The 18269-nt window shown below is 44.5% G+C and overlaps 1 protein-coding gene across 1 annotated transcript; it reads left to right on the forward strand.

Moving 5' to 3' along the window:
- The first annotated feature begins 274 nt into the window (after positions 1 to 274).
- LOC105013937 (EMILIN-3) lies at positions 275 to 17791 on the forward strand. The gene is made up of 6 exons (XM_010875820.3): positions 275 to 997; positions 11929 to 12051; positions 13796 to 14118; positions 14226 to 14563; positions 15041 to 15391; positions 15738 to 17791. Exons 1-6 carry the CDS (start codon positions 816 to 818, stop codon positions 16878 to 16880), a joined length of 2460 nt encoding a protein of 819 aa, XP_010874122.2. The 5' UTR covers positions 275 to 815; the 3' UTR covers positions 16881 to 17791.
- Positions 17792 to 18269: the final 478 nt, after the last annotated feature.

An 18269-nucleotide genomic window follows, 5' to 3' on the forward strand; every position in this document is an offset into this window, starting at 1 on the left:
GATGCTTTCCCACACGTACCTACACCACACACACACACACACACACACACACACACACACTGCTAGTGGTTGGAGAAATTAATGAAAAATCAGAGCTGTTCTGTTTCTAGTTCAACTATTCTCAAGTTGAAGGGAACGAGGGAGAAAGTGGAGAGAGAGCGAGAAAGTGGGCCTATACCGTTAGTCTCCCTGTGTCTGGGCTGGGGTAGTGGGGAGGGTTATGCAAATGGCTTCTGCCTGTCAGCCAGCCCCCTCAGAGACGGTAGTGGAGCACACTGCTCCACACACACCCACACGCCGACACACACAGCACACAGAAGACCGAGGGAGCTTAGTCAGCACGTTCCCCTCTCTCTCTCTCTCACACACACACACACACACACACATGCATATGCCTATGGAGCTCTGGCATTCCTAGAGACTCTTTCTATCTCTCTATCCCTCTCACTCTCTGTTTCTCCCCCTTTTCTTTACCTTTAGCTGTGTTTTCTCCCTCCCTCTCTCACTCCCCCCACCCCGCTGTCCTTCCCTGGTTCCCAGTTTGCTCTGCCTGTGGCTGCCACTTGTCTGAGGGACTTTGGAGAGGACAGAAGCGAGGAGGTGCGGGACAGGTCAGGATGCTCTGGACTCTGCAGATGTTTGGACGACAGGTTTCCCTCAGAAGGGACTGAAGACAAGACCAAACCACAGGAGGCACCGAGGATCTTTAACACGCAGATCATCCTGTTTTCAATCATCTTTAGTTCTCAATCGGACTTCATTTTTGCCTGTGCTTTCTCTGCGGGTGCTATTTCTGCAGCCTCTTGGTGGGGAAAATGAGGTTGTCTCAAGCTGCTTTGCAGCCCTTCATTCTGGGGGTTCTGCTATCACTTGTGGACACCAAAGGAACCTTCTATGGGACAGGCCTTGGTAACCCGTTCTATGGAGGCCATGGCAACAGATACAACCTGTACAAGTCTGGACACTCCACCCTGGGGAAGCATATGACCCGCCACAAGTAAGCACACATACTCAAACTGTCTAACCTGACCTGTACATTATCTGCTTCCTTATAATGATTTGAAATTGTGCTGCACCTCTAAAACAGTGGTGTGTAGTTTTTAGATAACCACACCTGGTGACTGTGAGTAGCACTATACACTGTCATACAGAAACAAATGGTTGGGAATTTATTTTGGCTATTTGCACTTACTTCCCTCAGCAGTACCACTGTCAAAGTGGTCAACATCATTTAATTGACATTAAAGAATCTCATGGCACGTCCTCATGGCAGTATCCTTCCCAAGAGTTCAAAACAATTTACGATAAAAGTGACCCATCATTGTCTCAGTTTCCTTTGAGCAACACGTTATGGACGGCTGATAAAACATGCTTTATGTTAGCGCATGGCTTCTTTAACATTGGCTGAATTGACTCTGCTTCTTCACTCACTCACTCTCTTACACACACACACACACACACACACACACACACACACACACGCAGACACCCACCATCAGGTTTTGTCTGTGGTTTACACTTGAGACCATCTGTGACAGAGGATCAACATTATGGAGCAACAATGACATTGTGGAAACAAAGAGGTCATTAAGAGCTTTATTGGGTAGCAGAGGGAGAGCTGAGCTGATGATGAGTATTGATCTTCTGAGGTTTTTGGGTACCAGTGTGTGTGTGTCTGTGTCTGTGTCTGTGTGTGTGTGTGTGTGTGCATAGAGGGGGTTCAATTAGAAGCAGACCTACAGCTGGGTACCCCTAGCCAGATGGGAGTGGTGCCACAGTGCCAGGCTATACCCGCGCCATGGCCTGCCCTTATAAGATGCTGTTTGAATCATGTACCAACTCTCAAAACAATCACATCAGTAGATCATTATTTAGAAAGGTTTACTTCTGTTATTTGTTGTATCATGCTTATAAAATATAAATAATCCATTCACATGAAGCCTTTAAATTTAAATAAAGTTGAAAGAGTGACATCGAGAGAGATTGCTATAAGGCTTTAGGCTCCCCACATAAGAGCAAGTGAGTGTGGTGGATCAAGTTTGTCAATGAAGGGGAATAATCCCTGCTTCAAGGTTTTCTGGGTTTCACCCATCTAATTTGCTGATAATATGTATTTAAGTGAATTGTCATGGAACAGTAAGGAGTGACCCACGCTGACAGATGAAATGGTATGTTCTGCCGAGAGATATTTAAGATCGCAAAGAGATATTTCCAAATGGAAGGTTGTTGCCTGGGCGATCCCACCTCCCCCCGTTCTCTTGCTTGGCTTCTCCTGAGAAGTGTACCACTCTGGACAGCTCCCCAGCTACCTGCTGATTTTCTCAAACAGTCTCGGGAGACAGACCCTGGCCTGGTCCTCATTTGTCTTTACCCTCACCCCTCCCTCACCCCGTCTTCTCCCCTCATCACTGAAATTCACTGAAACAGGCGGGTCCTTACATAGAATCCCATATCATTTAATTTACCCCGGAGGTGGATTTGTTTCAAAAATGTGTCTTCTGTTTACACCCAGAATCTGTACAAGGGAGATTGCAGTCATTTAGCAGACACTCTTACAGTAGTGGGATGCATATGCTGTATTTTTATATTGATACCGGTGGGAATGTAACCCATGATCCTGGTTTTTGATTAGGCCAAGTGTTGCCTTTCCTCCCACTTTTTCCCAGCTCACCTTAACCCTCATCCTTTCCTTTCCTTAATGCGAACTAACACTGAGGCTGTATCGATATATTCACCGCAACAGAGTTTTCTGTACCGCTTTACTGCAGCGGTGACACACCGCCCGCTGAATCTATGCCACCACAGAAGAAAACAAATGTATACTTTGTCTGAAGTCCTAGTGCAGTCACTTTACAGATATTTGTGGTTGACGGGGCAAACCAAGGTTCAATGTACAGTGCTACAGGGTGCAAGCAACTGCTATGGAAAAACGGTATTATTTGTCTCTAACGTAACTAGTTGTTAGCACCTGATAGCTGGCATTACCCAATACAGTAGCTGACATTACCCGATTTACCAATTAGTTTGCTGTTGTATTTTTCCAAGAAATGTTTAAAAACAATTAGTCATGAGACTAGTTATCCTATTATAGGATCATATTATAACCACCCACAGTGTCAGCAATAAAATGTGTCCACTGAAAGCAATGGAGTACATCGCTGAATGATTAATTCCATGTGCAATCATTTGTTTCTTGTATTTTAAGATCGTTTTGATCATTTTAATTGCTAGCGATGACTTCTGTTTACTACTGTAAACTAGTTTACTGTAAACTACTGTTTACTAGTATAGTCAGATTCAAGCTTGAGAGTGGCACCATAGAGGGGAAAATTGTCACAGAGTGGTGATGCTGTTGGTTCCATTACCATGGTAACCCCTATATTCTGTCAAATGCAATGTTATTTGCTAAAAAAAAGATTACATTCCTTTGGGGTTTTTTTGGGTTTCATGGTGCAATTTGGGGAAGACAAAGTCTGAGTGACAAGATTTTCAATTTACCCGCTGGAGTGGCTGTTAGTACCTATATACAATATCAGGACCTGTAGTTCTTGTGACAATGACATAAAGTAGAACCTGGATCCCACAAGGACAATAGGTGCCCACGCTGCTAACACTGAACCGGAAACACTCAACACATCCATCTACTGTCATTCTTTCTTGTCCTGTCTCTGTCATTCTCTGTCTCTCACTCTCCCACCTGTCACTCTCTCGCTCACCTTCGCACCATCTTTTGGTCTCCCTCTCTCTTTCGAAAGTCACTATGCGTTAACCTTTCCAGTGGTGTCAGTATGCATTTTACTTTGAAGTCTTATTGGCCTAATCCACTGTCACCATGTCAGTCATGAGACCGCGCTTGGTAACATACTGTCTGGTGTCAGATTGTTGGGTTTATGATAGTGGCACCAACCACTCCAAATAACAATAATTTCAAACATACACACGAACATACACGTGCACTAGCGAGAACACGCCAGCTCCCAGCGGAAAATAGCTCCCAGAATGTTCTGAATAACTCTGAGAGTAGGGGCAGCAGTTAGAATTATCACCACCAAGTAAGGCTGTGGTCAGGGCATAGTGGATGGGTGGTGGATGGATGTAGAGGGCGGAATCCGGCCCTGAGTTTAATGTTCAGTCCTGGTGCTAAGCCCTTTCTTATTTTAAAGCCATGCAGTCATTTCTTTTAAACCCTTTCCCAAACCACAGACCCTAACCATTTGGAATGAATGCCTCGACTTAACCCTATCAAAAACATTAACCCTTAACTTACTGTAACCATGCTGAGGGCAGAGAATGGACATAAAGGAGTAGTTCACTCATTATGACACATGGCCTTCATTTCATGCTTCCTGTGCTTGTAATTGATGTACAAAATATATTTGGGTATATTTTATTTTGTTTCGTTTTCGAAAATTAGTAATCCCATTTTGGTGAGTCATCTCTTAGCCATAGACTACAATGTATTTGTGGGATAGTGGGAGAGTTGGAAGTGGTTTTCAACATGCTTTAGACTGATTTTCATAATGCATTTTAGTCAAATTTAACAATGTTTCACAACTCATTTCTCTGTTGAAACAACAATGAGAAATATAATTTAGGGGGTCAACTAAAAGCTTAGAAACACTGTATACTTAGACCATATATAGAGGAACTTCTTTAACTCATCATAAATGTACATGCAATGGTTGCTCATACCAGTTACTTTCACTTCACTTCTAGACATAAAGCAGTAGCTGACAGAAATGTAAAATTAGAATGAGAATGAAAGCTCTTGTTGGAAATGCGTATAAATTCAGGTGTCAGTATTCCAAGACCAGTGCATGGCCTCTAACTGTGGTATACAAGGGTAATTGGCGTTGTCTATGGTTGTCTACTGGTCTAGGCTGCTGCTTTCAGTGCACATATACTGGTGAATCCTGCCAACCACGCTTTCATCAAAACTCATCTTTCTCCGATGTCTCTGCAAATAAAGAAAAATGCCAGAAAAACATTTGTAAAATGTTTACTGTACTACTAGCATGCATACATACAAGCATACAGGGAAAAAAAGACAGTTTTGCAGTTAATGTTAATGTCAAATACTTTTGCCTCCTCTCTCAGACTGCCTGAGAGAGTCTCTATTTAAACATTCTCACCGGTCCATCTATCAGTTTGTATTAACATAGTTTACACACACCGGCTTTAGACAGTCTCAGGATTGTCCTTCTCAACCTAAACCACCCTGGACTTGCTAATACTATTCTGGTTTTGTTCAGTATGGGAAGAGGAGGCGACAAGTCATGTTATTGTTTAAATTCAGTCTTGTAATCTTCAGAGGCAGGATTCTGCTCAGTGACCCTTTAAGAAGTACAATATGCTCTTCATCCTCAGTTCAGCAGTTAATAGTTTCTAAGGAAAACTGGTAATTACATTTGGGGAGCCATCACTCTGCGATTGACTTTAATGCAACATATCTTATGTGGTCAGTTTAAAGAGTTTTCTGGCATGCTTGAGGCAGGTTTTCAAAATGCAGTTTAGTCAACGGAAAGTGGTAAACAGTAAACGAGAGGTCGCTCGTTCAGATTCCAAAGCCAAGGCACTCATTGTACATCACATTATGGTTATTTCTATCTCGCCATTATGGGACTTTTTTTATTTTACTAGAAAACATTTTTGAATCAAGTGTAAAATAATGATGGTTTGTTGTCTTGTCTATACCTGTCATGGATTCGTACTGTGTGTAGACCCTGGTACGGGTACCTGCTGCATGTGCAATGGCTAATGGGGATGCTAATTGAACGGAAGTTTAAAAAAAAACACTAATTTACTATGGCGTTAGAAACAGAACTAGGACCACGGTGGACACTGAGGATATCTCTGTCTATCTTCCTGCAGTAATAAGAGGCCTTCTAAGTCCCTCAGGACATACAGGACCCTGGGGGTGTATCACAGACTCACCACCACGGCAGATATACGACTGCAGTTGGTGTCAGGTCCAGTGGAAATATGGAGCCTTTAAAATAACACACGTGCGTTTTTCACTTTTTTGGAATTTCTGACACCCAGAAACACCCAGTAAAAACACGACACACACGAATAAAATTACTTAACAAAATAAAAAGCTTCTATAGACTAATGGTCACTGCATAAAATGAACACATCACAGGCCTCTCTGACAATTCTTCAGCTGGTTTGCCTTTTTCTGTCTTGTTTCAATGGAGCGTGTGATTCGACGGCCGTTCAGGCCCATTCATGCTGGCCACTTCCTGGTGGGAGGGAATGTGGCCCTGCAGTGACAGGGCAGACAATGATCCCAATGGCTACAACTGGACTGTATGGGACTGAAAATATATGGCTACAACTGGACTGTATGGGACTGAAAATATATGGCTACAACTGGACTGTATGGGACTGAAAATATATGGCTACAACTGGACTGTATGGGACTGAAAATATATGGCTACAACTGGACTGTATGGGACTGAAAATATATGGCTACAACTGGACTGTATGGGACTGAAAATATATGGCTACAACTGGACTGTATGGGACTGAAAATATATGGCTACAGAAGTTGTCTTTCCTGCAGCTCATTGGGATGGTTTTTAATGCATTCTATTGCTACCATATTTCTGTCTCAATGACCAGACCTTCGTTAATAGAGTGGTTGCAGGTAGAACACGTTGAGGGACATTTTGAAATCAGGAATAGCAATCCTTGTTTCCATAGCTCTATGTGCATTTAATAGTGATTACATTTCTGTAGCCCAGTCCCTCAGACTCAGCTTTTTACCAAAAAGTGGCGGGGTGTCCGCTTTGTGATTCTTTGAACTCCAGATTGACCCTTAACTTAATCAGCTGACTTTCACTAACATCTTGTCAATAAACTCTGTGAATGGTTGTGTGAGACATGACATGCTCTAGATCATGAGTAGCAATGTGAATCCACGTAAGAATTGTTTAGTGTTGCTGTATACAAACATACTGTGACATCCGTTGATGAATTAGAACAGGGTCGGGGGTTAAGGGTGAAATGTCGTTGAGGTCAGGAGGTCATGAATCATGTTGGTGTGCCTGTTTATTTCCCTTTTAGCATGGGCCTGAGACGGAGCCTTGCCCTGTTGAATTGCAGGGTGTGGGGACAGATATGCTCAGAAAAACTGTCATTGTTGTTCCTTAAATGTTGTTTATGTAGTGTATTGTGTCGAGATGACAGCAGAGATACAGACATTCCTGACATTCCCCAAGATGCTTTGACAAGCATGCTTCCAGCTATAACCAGCAGGTAGAAACAATATTTGTAATACTCTTTAATATCTCTCTACAAGCAGGTGCACTCCTACAAGCAGATTTTTCTTTTTATCAAGCACATTCTTTCCCACGATGGCAGTTATTTACTCCCGCACTGCAATCCCAAAGTATTAGTAACTTAAGTATTTCGGTTGAAAATCCTGGGTAGCTTTTCTTGACTAAAGTAGATTACATTTGTCAGGAAATACCTTGGGGTAGAGGGAGCTCTTTAAATGGGTTGGCACAAGAGCTTCCTGCTTTGGAGCCTCTCACTGCCTTTCCAAAACTGAAGCTATAGGAAATGTTTTTGCCATTTGAAAGAGATTGTGTGCGTTAGTGTGTTTTTGGTCGAGCTGGGTGCTGAAATAACATCATTTGATATATATTGGTCTGTTGATAGTGACTGAATGATTTTTGAAAAATGGTGGAACCAAAGGTGAAAATGTACAAAAAATCCATATGCACTGACCTTGCTGACTATACCCCCCCCTTCCCCGCATACACACACTCCAAGACAGAGGGATCCCAGTGGTCAGGAATATTGCTCTCTGTCTATTTTAAACCTCATCAAGAGCCACAGGTACCCTATACATCATTTGAAACACTGGGGGACCATAAGACCTGTCACAGCATTGGAAGTATGTTTGATTAAAAACCACAGAGGGACAGAGAGAGAAAAAGAGAGATGCGGGAGGGGGGAGGGACTATATCTGCCTGGGATCATTTGCCGGACTGTTGAAAGGGTTGTTAAAGTTTATATTGGTTCTCTCTCTCCACCAATAAATCTATCTGATGTTACGGTGTAGGACAGGTTCTAGATGGTTCTATTGAATCCTGCAGGTGAGAATAACATGTCATTAACACACAGCAATAACGTGGTCACTACAGCTGTGGAAAAGGCAGCGGGAGAAGTCACAGATGGTGAGAGAGAAAAACAAAGGGAGATGGAGAGAGAAAGATATATGATGGGAGACAGAGAGAGAGAGAGAGTAGGGAAGATATAGAAGAGACAGAGAGAGAGAGAGAGAGAGAGTACGGAAGATATAGAAGAGACAGAGACTGTGCAGTGTTTGGGGAAGAGAGAAATAGTGAGAGAATTTGGAAACGAGAAATAAATTCAAAGAGAGGAAACATGAAGAGACAGGAAATGAGTGGATGGGTTGAGGGGTGCGTTGTCATGGACTCGGAAGAGGGCAGGGGCCTACTTGCAACAATATTTGCCAAAGCTCTCCATGGAAGGATTTTAAAGGGAACCTTTCCTTTTGGGAGATGCACATAGAATTTCGGAACTGTAATGTTATCCTGGAAATATTTACAGCGGGAATGGACCACACTTGCACCAGCACAAACGGACTCAAACTCCGTTATGGCAGAGAAAATGCCAGCCAGAGGAAATGAGAGGGAGGGGAAATGAGGGAGAATGTTGGGAGATAGTTGTGAAAGGGACTGTACTGTCTTGTTGTCAAAGGGACGTTGGGTCTGTAGATGCGCAAGGTATAGAGATTTTGTTTTAAGGGGGTCGTGGCTTAAAAAAGTTACAGAATCTGATTTGAGTTGTAGGGCACAGGTGAAGAGCGTGAGGTGAGAATTGTATTTTAAGCATCTAGGGTCGGGAACAGATGTCTTTTGTGTAAACACTTTTGTTGGCTAAGATGAAAGGGGTAAAGTTCACCCCTCTCAAAGCCGTAAAAGATTCATACATATTGTCCTCTCATCTGAGACTGTTACTGGATCAGTTCTGCTCAGTCTCTAGTGTCTGGATTAACATGGCCTGACTGTTGCCGGGATGTCTCACATACAGTACAATAAGCCAATTCAAAGTTCCCAGAACCGGGACAGCAGCTGAAGCCAGCTGATACTCAGAGAAACATGCATTGACACACACACACCACACCATCTGGGCACACACACACACCCACACACACTTGCGCACTCGAGGCCTAGATTATTAAGCCCTCATAATCTTTATGGCTCTGTGTGGTCTCAGTGGGAAATAGGTGGGGGGGGGTGGGGGTGGTCTGTGAGCTCCAAGGTGTAAGTGTGAACAGGTCCCCTATTGTTGTAAAATGTCACCCTCATTTTCTCCCGTCACGTTTTTGTGGTGGTCAGTTTCTGGTTATGGCCTTGCCTAGTCCAGCCGCTGTGGGAAAGTCAAAGGTCTAATTGTGTCCTCCAATGCATGTTTCACCAAGAAGTTCTGCCTTTATCACATGGCTCACTCAACCAGGAAGTTTTCAACAGCAAACACATGCAGGAGGAGAATGCAATCCCTAGCCAAAAACCTTGATTGAGCTCAAAAGGAACCCGACCTACAACAATCAGTTGCCGGACAACACATGGCAGCCCTACCTGACATCCAACCTACTTTGCATCACCCCCTGCTGGACCCCACAGGAACAGTGTGCCACTGCCAGAATTCAAACACCTGTCCACAATGACTCAGGGCATTGTCATATACCTCTACTTCACTATCTGCCTTTGTGATTAAATATCTCTGTTACTCATTTAACTCACATATTGATGTTCCTTTGTTCTTCTTTCTCTGCCTTGCTGTACTCATCTCATAGCATTTCTCTCTTTGCCTTTAAGACACCTGCCAGGATTAAATATCCCACAGAACCAAAATGACATTGACAGAGCCATGAAATGGCTGGAGAGAAGGGATGGGAGAAGAGGAGTGGGAAGAGGAGATGAAAACAACATGAGTTGGAGAAGAAAGGAAAGGACGAGTGAAGAGGGGAAGTAATTACTGTGGATGACAAAGTTCGGAGGAAAAGGGAACGAGAGCGTGAATATAGGAGGAGGGCAGAAGACACTTCCTAGGGGCTGTATACATTTGGGTTCCCGATTTCTAGGCCGTGGTGCTGAATTTCTCAAGGCCATTGGCTCTGCCCAGATGTGCACCTGACAAACAACTCTGGGAGCACAGACTGTATTCTCTCCTCTGTCTGACACTGCGGGTAACATGAGATGAGCCTCTCATTTACACACTGACGCAAGCAGATGCTCACACACTTACACACACACACTCATTCGCATATCATTTTACAACCACCTTAACTTATTTTCCTAAAACCAGGCCTTCTCCTTGACCTCTCATGAATTAGCCAGACAACAGGTAGTAAAGCTGTTTTATATGTCAGTAAGTTCAATATGTATGTGGAGGGAACTGCCTCAATATGTATCTCTTTAGTTTTTGACAATGTGATTTTGAAACCATTTGCAACATTATGGCTTTTAGAGCCAAGGAGAACGTCCGTATGTGTTTGTGGGTGTGGGGAAGGTGAGTGTGTGTGTTCCATGCACATGGCACTGTATGAACCATTCTGTCTTAATCAAGACTTGCTCCACCTGTCAGCTGGCTTTTGAGTGGTGCTGTGGTTAAGACAACAGAAGAAGGTTGAAAATGTTGAGGTAGAAGGTTGGAGAAGTTGTAGATGTTGGACTCTGAAGACTTGAGGGCATTCATCAATACGTTTATGGGGAGAACACCTGAACCCATGTTTACCCATCAAGTGACACATAAAGAAGATCCTTTATGCATGCACAGCAGAGGAGCACTGGTTCAAATCTTGGGTGGGACAGTGGATAAAGGTTTCTGTATGTGTGACAGACAGACCTTTCCTCGCTCTTCTTGTTTTTATTTTAGGGGAATGTCTAGATAGAAGTATCCCAGTGTCCCAAAAAGGCATATCAACCCCGCCCCCGGCACAACTGGATGCTTGGCACTGTAACATAAGTGGTCAGGTCAGGTCACTCGACAGCAACGCTAATCATTTCCTTGACAACGCACGCCCCGGCAACAGGTCGTCTGGTTGGAATGAAAGGAGCCCAGTCATTCCTCCTGCAGCCCACTATCAACAGAGTCAATAGAGCGAGGGACAGAGAGAGCGGGAGTTCACAAACGCATGCACACATACGCGGAAAGCATGGGGACGCTTAAACGAATAAGGAAAGGGTTTCTGATAAGTCTTTTTTTTTTTACTTGTCCTCTCTCTGTGCCCTGTGAACTGTTAACTTGGTCTAAACACATTTATCTGCCTCAACGTTTTTACTCTCTCCTCCAAATCACTTCTGTGTGCCCTGAACAGCTGTGGACCAGTACTGCGTTTCACATGAGCTAAATAATAAGAATCCCCTGGAACGTAACAGTGCCTAACTGGGCCTGAAGGGACCTGAGGACAGTTTCCTGTGTGGATGGGCCAAGGAACATTTAGCCTGTTGCTATAGTTACATGGACGATAAAGCAACAGAATAAATGAAAAATGAAATATCAGTTGTGAGGGCGTAGCTGTTCTGTATGACTTTTGGGTAATCTCAGCCGTAAAGCTTTTTGGACACCGTTGAAGGCATGGCCTTAAAAAGACACATACATTTGTCTTTATCTGGGATTTTGGCCTAGCCGTAGTTACTATTGGAAATTGATCATTTGGGCTGGGTTTTCATTTTGAATATAATTCCTGCTATTCTGTTCCAACCTTGGCCCATTTTGAAGTGCAGCTGTGTGTTGGTGTAGCGACGGTCGCTAAGTTCGTTCGCAGCTTGTGGAGACGCAGCATCAGCCCGAGGACTTGATGATATTCTGATCTTTTGTCCTGCTGTTATTGATGTCCTGTACTCTCATTCCCACATCTCTCTCTCTCTCTCTCTCTCTCTCTGATAGAAATCACTGTGCGTATGTGGTCCAGAAGAACATCACATGCACCATGCAGGACGGCATGGCCACCTATGTCAAGGCGGAGTACACCACCAAGTGCATCTGGGGGCAGAAGTGTCCTGTCGTCATGTAAGTGAACCTAGCATCTTGAAAATCGACCCACAGGACTCTTACACATATGTACCGTAACTCAAGGTTAATGATGGTGTGGACCCCTCTCACCGTAGTTTTGCCAGAGAAAGAGTCGTGTGTTAGTGCTTCCCTCTGGTGGTCGGAGTGTGTTTACCACTGTACTGTCCCAGCCAACTGTGCTGTCTGTGCCTTTGTGACTCCGCCCCGGCCTTGTGGGCGGAAAGTCTTCCAGTAATGCTTCACTAGTCATCACAGTAATTGGATCGTCGTACAATGTGACAATGGCTTTCCATTCCAGTGGATTATAAACAAGCATTACAGAGAGACCACCTTTTCGTTAAAACGCATCGAGAAAATTCCTGAGAAGAATGGCTATTATCTGTTTTGAGGTTATGGGAACATTTCAGGGGATCATGGTTAGGGTTACATAGTGTAAGGGATGATATTATTTTAACTAGGAATATTTTTTGGTCCCAGGTATAGTAATAAAGGACAGTATAATGTAAACTTTGTGGGTGTGTGCATCTAAAGAACATCCGTGTTATGACTGCCTTAGATGGGATGTAAGATTCTCTCTGATGAAATTGAAACCTCTCAGAGGGCTGCAGTAGTGACAAAAAAAGAATCAAAGGATTGTTACTTCAAATAGAAAAGATCTGAGAGGAAGTGTTGGAGGGGAGAAAGAGGAAGGGGAGGCATAGAACGTGGGGGGGCTGGGGGGGGTGTAGAAAGACATACTGGGGTGAAGAGAGATATAGAGAACACCACTTCTCATTACATGGGCACAGTACATCAGTGGTCCTCAAACATGTCCTTGGGAACTTGGAGATCTTTTCAATTTTTGTTGTAACCCTGAACTAGTTTATTTGATTAATCTAACCAATGGAATGATAAGTAGTCCACAAATTAAATCACATGTGCTGCTGTAGCTCTGGAAAAGTTCAAAAACAAGGAATGGCTGTCATTCCCAGAGGAAAGGTTTGAGAACCTCTGGAGTATTAACTAAGTGTTGTCTCAGGACAACAGGTCTCACCACACTGTCTGTAAATTCCCCGATCTACAGTCCATCCCCTACCTAATCAGTCTATACTCTACCTAATCAGTCTATACTCTACCTAATCAGTCCATCCCCTACCTAATCAGTCCATATCCTACATAATCAGTCCATATCCTACATAATCAGTCCATATCCTACATAATCAGTCCATATCCTACCTAATCAGACCATATCCTACATAATCAGTCCATACTCTACCTAATCAGTCCATACCCTACATAATCAGTCCATATCCTACATAATCAGTCCATATCCTACATAATCAGTCCATACTCTACCTAATCAGTCCATACCCTACCTAATCAGTCCATATCCTACCTAATCAGTCCATATCCTACATAATCAGTCCATATCCTACATAATCAGTCCATACTCTACCTAATCAGTCCATACCCTACATAATCAGTCCATATCCTACATAATCAGTCCATATCCTACATAATCAGTCCATATCCTACATAATCAGTCCATACTCTACCTAATCAGTCCATATCCTACATAATCAGTCCATACTCTACCTAATCAGTCCATATCCTACCTAATCAGTCCATATCCTACATAATCAGTCCATACTCTACCTAATCAGTCCATACCCTACCTAATCTGATAAACCATCATCTTTCCTACCTCCTTGCTTTTTAAGATAGATACTGACATTCATCTCTTCTCCATCCTTCACTCTAGGTACCGGAGCTTCTACAAGCCTAAGTACAAGGTGGGCCATAAGACCATTACGGAGCTGGAATGGAGGTGTTGTCCGGGGTACTCTGGAGAGAACTGTTACGACGGGCCCACCTCCATGCCAGATACACCTCTGTTCAAAGGGGGTGCCCCCTACCGGCCTGGGATGAAAGGGTACCCCCACGGCCAACCCAGACCCCCCCTGGACCACAAACCTGTCCCCGGTGGAGCTAATCTGGAGCCAGGGAGGCCTTTCCCAAGTCAGCCTGATAGCAGACCCATTCCCTCTGGACATCTGCCCATTGGGAATGTCAAGCCTAACTATGGTAAGGAAGTTTTGGAATATATTTTCCAAGGCATAGTTCAAACCTTGCTATGCTTTTTCCTTTTTCTCCCGGTGCCTTAAGAAATAAAGTTTCCTCTTTCTCTCCAGGTAATAAAGTTGGTGTCAGCGGCGAGCGTCTGGACCAAATGGAGGAGGACCTGCGCCGTCTGGCCCAGGGCCTGGACACTCTGAACGGGATGGTGGTGGGACTAGAGGAGCGTCTGCGCCTCTCGCTCCGGGAGGACACGAACAGGATGCTGGTGTCATTGCTCTCCACGGCGCCCCGTCGCTCCGACTCCTCCATTGGCTTCGGGGTGATCCCAGACGGGGCCCCGGATGGACTGGATGAGGGAGAAGACTTCCCTGGATTTGGGGATCTGGCTGGGAAGGTGACAGAGGTGAAGGATGAGCTCAGAGCCAAGGGACACATGCTGGAGGAGATACAGGTGTGTGTTATCATGTTGTCGTGAAACCAATGGAAAGTCTACTCTGAAAAGCAGAACTGAAAAAAACAACATGACTCAAGGAAAGATAGACTATGAAAATGATCTCATAATTCAAGTAACTTTACTTAGCATAGTAGTAGAAATCATTAAACAAGGCAATATGTGTTATTACAAGATTATACTGAATGAATAAAGCATTTATCCTTGCATGAATCAAAGAGGTAGATAAAAATATAGAGAGGAAGTGACTACAGTTACCAGAACCAAAATAGGAACCAAGAAAGAGTGACCTGGTTTTGTCACAAAATAAATACTTGAATGCAAAGTTGATCTGATTTTTTGGGTTTGTTCCCCCTCTATACAGTCTGAACATTGTGTACTTTTGGCATATTGCTGATTAGTAACATTCAGACTCTCATAAAGCATTAGAGAAAAGTGGCTACCTAAAACCAAACCATTAACATGATCTTTTCTCAGGGCATGGTCCTGGGCCATGACGGGCAGCTGAAGAGGCTGTTTGAGGCCGTGACCGGCAGGCCTGTCACCGGGACAGGCTCCCCTTCTGTCCTGGAGGAGCTGCTGGATGCTAAGCTGGCCGATGTCCGTGCTGACATCCTGGATGGCTTCGAGAGACGTTTGTCAGTCCTGGAGAACCACTGTGATGAGAGGATCGGAGAGGTCCAAAGACAGTGTCACAACGAGCACATGAATGGCCAGGAGCAGATCCAGCAATCGCTGGACGGCAGAGAAACCGGATTGAGAGAGGAGCTTGGGACTCTTCAAGCCCAGATACAGGGTCTTACCCTCACTGAAAGCTGCTGCGGACAGGTACCAAGGAATACTCATTACATGTTACTATTTTCGGTGGACATGCTTTTTATTTATTTTGGGATGTGGGTAACCGAAATACACCAATACTTTTAGACAGCCACACTATTATATGCTACACTATGGGCATATAATACTGTACCTTAAACAATGTAGTGTAACCATTGGGTTATAGTTAAAAATAAATCGCACAATGACTCTTACTGCAACATACATTAATTTAATTTAAGTCTCTGTGGAGAAGAGCGTTGAAATGCTAAATGTCATAATCATGTAATGACAAAAGAATTGTAACAAAATATCACAGCTCTTCTGTACACAGTTTGACATGTGATTGTCCCTGCAGGTGAACAGCCTGTCTCAGAGAGTGTTGATGTTGGAGGAATCGGTGAAGGGATTGACGGAGTCTCAACGCCAGCTCCAGGCAGCACTCACCGAGCAGACCATCCACCTGGAGACCCTGATAGAGGGCCGTCTTGAGTACGTGGATGCCCGGCTCAACAGCACCGAGTCCGGGGACGTGGGTTTTGGTGTGGTGCCTGGGGGCCTGGACGGCTTCAAGATCCTGCTGGAGGACAAGCTGAGGACCCTGGAGGAGAGGGTCTTTGTGGCCGTGGAGGAGCTGAGCAACGCCACTGCCCCCGCTCTGCTGGAGGGTCACGTGGTGCCCGCTCTAGAGAACGAGATCGAGTCGGTCAGAAGGAGGGTGGAGGGAGACCTGGATGGCATCCAGAAACAACTCACAGACCTGGAGCTCCTCTGCACATCCTCCTGCTCACCCGCCACACCTCCTGGAGGAGGCATGGGGACAGGCCTGGAGGAGGACTGCGGGGAGGTGGAGAAGAATTTGTCGGGTCGTGTGGACTCCCACACTGACCGGCTGGACCGTCTCAACGCCACCTTGCTGACACTGCTGAGCCGTCTTGACCAGGAGGATGAAGAAGGCTCCGTCCAGGGAGAGATCACCCTCCTGAAGATCAACGTCCACTCTGTGAACCGCACCCTGAAGGGCCTGAGGGACTCCGTCAGCCTGTTTACCAAGGAGGTTGGCAACGCTAACGCCACGTGGACACAGAGAGAGAACCAGCTAGTCAACCAGGTCCAGGGCATCACCCAGCTGGTAGGGCAACAGGCCTCTCTCCTAGGGGCCGGGGAGCGACGATTAGCCCAGCTGAAGGGGGAGCTGGTTAGCCTGAGGAGGAGGCTGGCTGGAGAGCTGCAGGGCTGCCGGAGCACAGCCTTGGGGGTGCAGAGGGAGGTGAAGGAGGTGGATAGTCGTGTTACCCACGTGGAGGGACAGTGTGGCAGCCTGGGGGAGCTGGCAGAACACCTGGAGAGGATCAGGGCAGAGTTGGAGACGCACTCAGACTCGTACCTGTCACAGGTCAACGGAACCTTGGCCAGTCACTCTACCCAGCTGGCCGAGCTCAAGGGAGAAATCAAAGACTGTGTCGGAAAAGGCTCAGCCAATCAGAGAGGAGACCAGTAGCAGTCAAGCTACAGCTATTTTTAGACGTGTGTATAAAGATTCCTATTCTCGTGATTGCCTGCATAGGCTCTGACGTCAATTGTGAGAAAAAGTTCTGAGCAGGATTTCACCAAATGTCTTTCGCCTCTCCTGCGTCTATGAAGGAGAAAGAAATGAGGAGAACATTTCCTTTCAAGCTATCAAAGGCACCCTTGGTTGTATAGTTGGGCAATATTTTCCCTCAAGTTTTTGGTTCAAAAGGGGCATTTTTTCTGATAATTCTGTTGTTTTCACATTTTATATTGACTTTATTAACTGACTTTAACTTATATGACGAAAAGATGACTGCAATGTTAGACTATGTATTAGAGAATTTTGTATGAAACCAATAACAAAAACAAAGCGAATGAATTTGGACTAATAAGATGCTACGGGTTTCTACTGGCAAACACTCTCTTTGTGGACTGTTTCTTTAATTTTACTGTATGTCAACATAAAAGGTGCTATACTTCTTGTAAACGTTTTGTTTGTTTGTAAAAAAAAACAAAAAAAAAAAAACTGTATTTATCCTTAAAGTGTTGTATTCTTCTCTTGTTAATCACAATATTGGAATCTTCCGGCTTAGCTCAGTATGTTTTGGTGTTTAGTAGCCAGTTCACAGATTCATTTTGCTTTTGTCATCTCCATTGCTCAATGGGCTTAAAAATCACAGGGTGCTCCCATAGTATCAAAACCAGAGTGGCAAAAATACAAAACCTACTGTTGCAGTTCAAAGAATAACCAGCAGGATGCATCAAATGCTTTTCCTCCTCCAGTGACTCATCTACAGATACTGCCTATATAGTCCAGTCAGTCAGTCCAGACACCCAGTCAATCGATACAGTGCAAGTGTTTGGACAGTGACAGAAGTTGTGTTGTTTTGGCTCTGTACCAGAGGCGTTGCTAGGATCACAATACATTCGGGGCTTAGCCCACCTTCCCGCCCCGCCCGGGACAGAAAGTACAGGGTTTTGAATGTACACGCGGAACATTTCGATGTACATGCTAGCGGCCTACACGCCTACATTGTCATAATGCGCGATTGGAATTACAGATGAATAGATCAGGGGCTATTTTTTTATTATTACTATGTTTTGGTCCGTTTGAGATCCGGGGCTGTTCATAAAAGATCCAGGGCTATATCCCCTGACACCCAGGCCTAATGACGCCACTGCTCTGTACTCCATCACATTGGACCTGACTCATAGGTTACAGTGCAGACTTTCAGCATTTACAGTGCCTTCCGAAAGTATTCAGGCCCCTACATTTTGCTTTTTTAGAGACAATGTATAACTGAAAATGTATAGGACAAAATAACAATCTTAAAGTTGTCATATTTACTACCTAATATCAAATCCTTTGCGTTCGACA

Source organism: Esox lucius, chromosome 12 (genome assembly GCF_011004845.1).
Source record: "Esox lucius isolate fEsoLuc1 chromosome 12, fEsoLuc1.pri, whole genome shotgun sequence".
Taxonomy (NCBI): Eukaryota; Metazoa; Chordata; class Actinopteri; order Esociformes; family Esocidae; genus Esox; species Esox lucius.